This window comes from Salvelinus namaycush, chromosome 31 (genome assembly GCF_016432855.1).
Source record: "Salvelinus namaycush isolate Seneca chromosome 31, SaNama_1.0, whole genome shotgun sequence".
Taxonomy (NCBI): Eukaryota; Metazoa; Chordata; class Actinopteri; order Salmoniformes; family Salmonidae; genus Salvelinus; species Salvelinus namaycush.
The window spans coordinates 22,418,389-22,424,889 of NC_052337.1; the positions used below are offsets into that span (position 1 = coordinate 22,418,389).

Consider the following 6,501-nt stretch of genomic DNA (forward strand, 5'->3'; position numbering starts at 1 on the left):
ATGTAGAACCTTTTCCGCAGAGGGTTCTACATGGAACCCAAAAGGATTATCCTATGGGGACAGTCAAATAACTTTTTTGAAACCATTTTTCTAAGAGTGTACTACACACACATATATATTATGTACATAAAGAGGGTTTAAAATGGGTCACGGTAAGAATATTCATGAACTCATGCACTGTCCTTGATAGTTAGGCTGGACAGTTTGAGCCTTTCATCTTGCTCCTCCTTCTCCTCCTCTTCCTTCTTCTCCCGTGCTTCTCCCTCCACATGGTACCCCACCATCAGCTGGTACACCATCACCCCCAACACTGCACCAATGAAGGGGGCAAAGATTGGCACAAAGAACCAGTAGGCATTAGCCCTGTGGGAGAACAAGACAGAGACAAGGTTGTATGTTTATGGAGAACAGTGAAAGCAGAGCTATTACACAGAAAAAGAAAAACAGGAGAAAAATCCAAAACTCACGTGAAGACCTCACCACCCCAGCCAGCCAGGGCAGTAAAGATGCGTGGGCCCAGGTCCCTGGCAGGGTTGACAGCGTAGCCTGAGTTGAAGCCCATTGACAGGCCGATGACCAGCACCACGAACCCCACTGTGAAGGCCTCCAGGCCCCGGGGGATGGGGTTGTTGTAGGGGTCCACGATGGCCAGGATACACACGATCAGAGCTGCTGTGCCTATAATCTGTAACACAGCCAGGCTCAGTTTTACATGGTTGTTGCAGGAATGTGCATGTTGTTATGTACAACGGTTTCTATACAGGATAATATTCCATATAACTACTTGTTATTCTGAGGCTGTCCTAATACAGAATACTAATATACTATAGTATACTAATAGTGTGAATGTACCTGGTCAAAGAATCCATTAACCAGAGTGAGATGTTTGGAGGGATATGTGGCAAAGATCCCAGCAGTGGCATTCTCCCCCACAACGATCAGTGTTCCTTGGCCGTAGTCCCACAACGCATCTGGAGAAACCACGGCAACATATAAGAGATCACAGTGTGTGTGGTATCATCTACAGTAGCTGTAGAACCTTGAAACTGTCTTAAGGAGAAAATAACAGTTATTTTCAGACCGTCTAAACTTTGACAGTCTTGAGAATGTTTTCGGTGAAATATGACCACTGGAAAAACTGTTGTTGATGTTGTTGTTGCTGTTTGTACATTTCTGAAAATATTAATGATCAGAATCCTACTAACCAAAATACATGCCAAATATGATCCCAGCTCCCAGGAAGGCCCCTATAGTCTGGAACAAGAAAAACACAGGGAATTTCCTCCAAGGTTCTCTCCCCAATAGACAGAGGGCGAAGGTCACCGTTGGGTTCAGGTGGCCTCCTGTGACAAAGAACAATTTGGAAAATGGTGAATTTCCATTTGTCAATTTCATTCTATTCTATTCAATTTTCTCTGAGTAAAAAACACCCAAGACCATCTCTCTTAAAATCAAGTCTCTGAGTGAGAGAAAATTAGTGAGGGAAAACAACCAGAGTCTATCAAGACCAAAGATGATTCTCTTAAAATTAGTGAGGGAAAAAAAGGAGTATCTGCCGTAATAGTAGGTAAACTCAGTAAATGCCTGTTAGGACGGGAGGTCTCTGTGACAGTAAATTGGAGAGATTCATTTTATTTTCAAGGCTGCCATGTGTATTAGGCATTGAAAAACGTGGGCACAAGTGAACTGTGGAAATCTATGTGCCTTTGCTTTGACAGATTAATCCTTGTATAGTGAATAAAGTAATAACGCAATTTGCGATTTCACACTTTCCTTTCAATCATGGACCCAATGGCTTTAAAATTCAAGGGGCAAGTCAGCGACGTACTTCTTGTCTCTGTGAGCTTCTCTGATGTCTACTGTTTTCTACTGCTCTCTCTCTCACCCTTTCTCTCTCTTTATCGCTCTCTCTCTCGCTCTCTCTTTCCCTCTCTGACTGTTTTACCTAAAAAAAAAAAACATCTACAAGGGTAAATATTGCACTTTAGATTAGTGTACAGTTTACCTTAGGTATAATGTGTCTGTCACAATAGGCAACCGATGACTCCCAATAGACTCGCTTCTCTCAGACAGTAACGCGCCCCCCTCACCTGAGATCTGTCCGCTGACCAGGATGCCCAGTGTAGCTGCGAAGCCAAAGGCAAAGTTGACAGTGAGGAACATTCCATGGGAGCCACCACTTAGCACCAGCTGGGCCACTGCACCACAGCCAAACATCTACAGAGAAGGGAGAGAAACAGGTTAAAGGAGAAACACTGCATGGGTAACCAAACCCATGTGAACATTGTCGTGTTGTTGTTGTGTTATGTCTTGTTAAATACATGTTTTAACATTATACAAATCCCCTGAATACAGTATATATAAGGGTCATCATCACCATCAGCATCATCAACAAGTTTACTATGGCATACATATCACATACAGAATGACAATCTGTAGCTATCTGTGTAGACTGCCTGTATGTGTAGATTTGTGAGAATGGAGGATGGATGGAGAATAGCCTGTACCAGTCCAGTCTGTTTCTGCTTTAGTCAACCTGTTGTCAGGCCAAAATAGTTTTTCAATCAACTTTTGTCTGAGTTCTTTGTGCACTCAGAATCCAAAAAATGCCTGTGGTCGAGCGGTGGTCTAGTACCATCTCAAATATGTTTTTTGGACTTTAGCTCAGGTCACCCAAGACGATCAATGCCTTTAGCTTGACTTGAGTATCCTCTTGCTGTGCCATGCATGTGGCCGTTTTGCCTACTGATCTTGACTGAGGTGTGGCTTCCAATGACCCGAGAGGCCATGTGTGTGTTGATAAGGGTGGGCTACGGAGCCCAGGGGTTCTGGTGGTGGCCGGTTTTCAACAAAGCAGTACGGTGGATCATACAGAAACATACATCTATGCTGAGTTTCCTTGGAAATATATAATCTTTCTATATGCATTTGATCAACAGTGTGTTGTGGTGGATGGGTTATGCTGCCTATTGAGGATCCTATCTATAAAATCTACTTGTGGAGCCTTCCTTAGAGCAGAGAAGACCTGCCTTCAGGCAGTCAGGGCCAAGGGAGTTATGTTTGCCAGGGAGGCATAAGTCTTCACTCAGTAGTGTGGCCAAACAGTGGATCAGACATCAGTTACACCTCTCACGCTGCAGGCAAGAAAAATACCAGATGGCAAAACCACCCCCTCTCAGTTTGCATCTTCCCTCCAGCTACTGTTATTGTTCTGTATGGGGGTTAACATTGGAAACAGCTGACCCCAGGTAGCTGTTTGTGAGTTAACCTCATGTGTTTTATTTCGATTTAGCGGAATACCAACAGGGATGCCAGGGCCTTACCTACGTGGACGACTTTTTCACCTTAGAGGGCAAGGTTCTATTCTATTCCGTACATTTGTCTCGAAGGCTAGGTTTTGAGTTTTTCCTAAAGCAGGTATTCAGGTGAAAATGTTCATGAATGAATTATAGATAATTTAACAGTAATCAATTTGTATATTTTACAGAGAGATTAAGTGAATTAATGTAAATATGGTAATATCTACAAGGATGCATGAATAATTATGTGATAATCTCTCTTTTCCTCAGAATAAATTACCTTGCTATATGGAAAACAATTTAAAGTTCTTTAAATGTATCAATTTAAAGGAAATTATGTTTATTTTCAGTGTAGGTTTTTCATGTAGAAGACTTGAGAGGTTAATTAAAATGTGATAATAAAATCATATTAACAAGCTGATAATATAATTCACAGTGTCAGTTCTGCTTGTATAGCCAATGCAAACAATGTGGGAAGAGCTATCCTTTTACATTCACACCTAAGCTCAAAGCACTGCTTTAAACAACACATTTAGATTAAGATGAAATTCCACAAAAGTTCAATGTGAAATTAAGTAGAAAACAAGCAAGTCAGAGAATAGTAGATGCTTAATTAACAATCACTTTGCTTAATTACATGCTTCATCCATATTTTTGAAGACATTCTTTTCATACCGACAAGCTATCAATCAATCAATACTTGTTGGATAGATAATAATAGTATGGTACTGTGTTTCCAATTCACATTCACCCACTCACTTTAATAGGGTTTTACATACATAGGTAATACTATTGTAGTAATGTAGAACAGTCTTTACTCACCACCAGTATCAGGGTTCCCAGGCACTCTGCCAGAGCCTGGCGTAGCAGCATGTGACGGATCTGAAAGGTCCTTGCGAGCTTGTCCATAAGCGCCTTCTGTTTTCCCATGATGCAGCTGTGGGTCGTCCAGTGACAACAGGGTCGTTTGCGGAGACGCGGGGCTGACTAGGAATGTGTGTCAAGGAGGGCCGTGTGTTGACTCTTCAAGCCCTCAGAGAGGGATCCCTCCCTCGTTGATATTTTTTTTTAAACATGTCTCTCCTTGATTCTGAACGCCTACCTCCACATCTCCACCCATATCTTTTTTCCTCTTCATTTTTTTTACCTCCCCTGTTTTCTTTACCTTTTCCTCACTTTAATTCAGATAGATTAGTAATACAACTACTACTACTTGGTGTTTTGAAACTTAGTGAAACTTGTCGCGTCTTTGTATGCAAGCAAAACTACAGCCTCTACAAAGAGGTCTGCACCTTCACGGCACAGCAGGTAGTTGGTTCAAGCTCTACTCCATGTGTTCACCCTAAATCACTAAATTAGTTTTACGCAGGGTACTTAAATTCCCTTATTTAGCAGATGTTTTTGCGGATGTAGCGAAATGTTCCTAGCTCCAACAGTGCAGTAATATCTAACAATACAAAACAATACACACAAATCTAAAAGAAAAAATTATGGAATTAGGAAATATATAAATATTAGGACGAGCAATGTCGGAGTCTGGAGTATAAATAAATAATGAACACAAATATATATGCAACATGGAATAATTTCTAAGATTTTACTGAGTTACAGTTCATAGAATGAAATCATTCAATTGAAATAAATTCATTAGGCCCTAATCTATGGATTTCACATGACTGGGAATACAGATAAGCGTCTGTCATAAATACCTTCAAAAAAAGGTAGGGGTATGGTTACGAAAAGCAGTCAGTATCTGGTGTGACTACCATTTGCCTCATGCAGCGCAACTAATCTCCTTCACATAGAGTTGATCAGGCTGTTGATTGTGGCCTGTGGAATGTTATCCTACTCCTCTTCAATGGCTGTGCGAAGTTGCTAGATGTTGGCGGGAACTGGAACACGCTGTTGTACACATCGATCCAGTACTGCCCAAACATGCTCAATGGGTGACATTTCTGGTGAGTATGCAGGCCGTGGAAGGACTGGAACATTTTCAGCTTCCAGGAATTGTGTATAGATCCTTGCGACATGGGGCCGTGCATTTTCATGCTCAAACATGAGGTGATGGCGGCGGATAAATGGCACGACAATGGGCCTCAGGATCTTGTCACGGTATCTCTGTGCATTCAAAATGCCATCGATAAAATGCAATTGTGTTCATTGTCCGTAGATTATTCCTGCCCAAACCATAACTCTACCAAAACCATGGTGCACTCTGTTCACAACGTTGACATCAGCAAACCGCTCGCCCACACGACACCATAGACGTGGTCTGTGGTTGTGAGGCCGGTTGGACGTACTGCCAAATTCCCTAAAACATTGTAGGCGGCTTATGGTAGAGAAATTAACATTCAATTCTCTGGCAACAGCTCTGGTGGACATTCCTGCAGTCAGCATGCCAATTGCACACTCCCTCAAAAATTCAGACATCTGTGGCATTGTGTTGTGTGACAAAACTGCACATTTTAAAGTGGCCTTTTATTGCCCCAGCACAAGGTGCACCTGTGTAATGATCATGCTGCTTTAAAAAGGCTAGGCGTCCCGCTAACGGGACAACTTCCGGTGTAACTGGAGGGCGCGCAATTCAAATAAATAATCATAAAAATTATTAAACTGCACTGTCCAATTTACAGTAGGCTTTACAGCGAAAGCATGCCATTCGATTGTTTGAGGACGGCGCCCCACATCAAAATGTTTTTCCACCGGCACAGGTTTCATAAATTCACAAATAGCGATTAAATATTCACTTACTTTAAAAAAAATCTTCCTCTGATTTGTCATCCAAAGGGTCCCAGCTACAACATGTAGTGTCGTTTTGTTAGATAAAATCCTTCTTTATATCCCAAACAATCTGTTTAGTTGGCGCCATCGATTTGAGTAATCCACTCGTTCAACATGCAGAGAAAGGAATCCAAAAATCTACCGCTAAACTTTGTTAAAACAAGTCAAAATTTGTTTCTATTTAAACCTCAGATACCCTCAAATGTAATTAAACTATAATTTTTCATACAGAAAGAAGTATGTTCAATAGGAAAACGATTTTAGCAGGTGCGTGTCCTCTTCGTCGAGCGCGCATACACGAATTTCCAAGTCTGTGTCCTTGTGGTAAAACTCATATTTCTTACTCGTTTTGGAAGAAACAAGCCTGAAACCTTGAACAAAGACTACTGATACCCAGTGGAAGCCATAGGAATTGCATACT

General features: G+C 41.5%; 1 protein-coding gene across 1 annotated transcript; it reads right to left on the minus strand.

The window, feature by feature from the left end:
- Positions 1-170: 170 nt before the first annotated feature.
- Positions 171-4,229, minus strand: aqp3b (aquaporin 3b). The gene is made up of 6 exons (XM_038970820.1): positions 4,122-4,229; positions 2,091-2,217; positions 1,206-1,343; positions 853-971; positions 468-685; positions 171-363 (listed from the first exon to the last, which is right to left on the minus strand). The coding sequence occupies exons 1-6, from the start codon at positions 4,227-4,229 to the stop codon at positions 171-173; spliced, it is 903 nt and encodes a 300-aa protein (XP_038826748.1).
- Positions 4,230-6,501: the final 2,272 nt, after the last annotated feature.

Excerpts from the sequence above, each read along its gene's own strand:
- aqp3b (XM_038970820.1), bottom strand. The coding sequence starts at position 4,229 with ATGGGAAAACAGAAGGCGCTTATGGACAAGCTCGCAAGGACCTTTCAG. Across the intron at positions 1,344-2,090 it reads GGTCAGCGGACAGATCTCAG|GAGGCCACCTGAACCCAACG; the intron begins GTGAGGGGGGCG and ends TCTTTGTCACAG. Across the intron at positions 686-852 it reads TTAATGGATTCTTTGACCAG|ATTATAGGCACAGCAGCTCT; the intron begins GTACATTCACAC and ends GCTGTGTTACAG.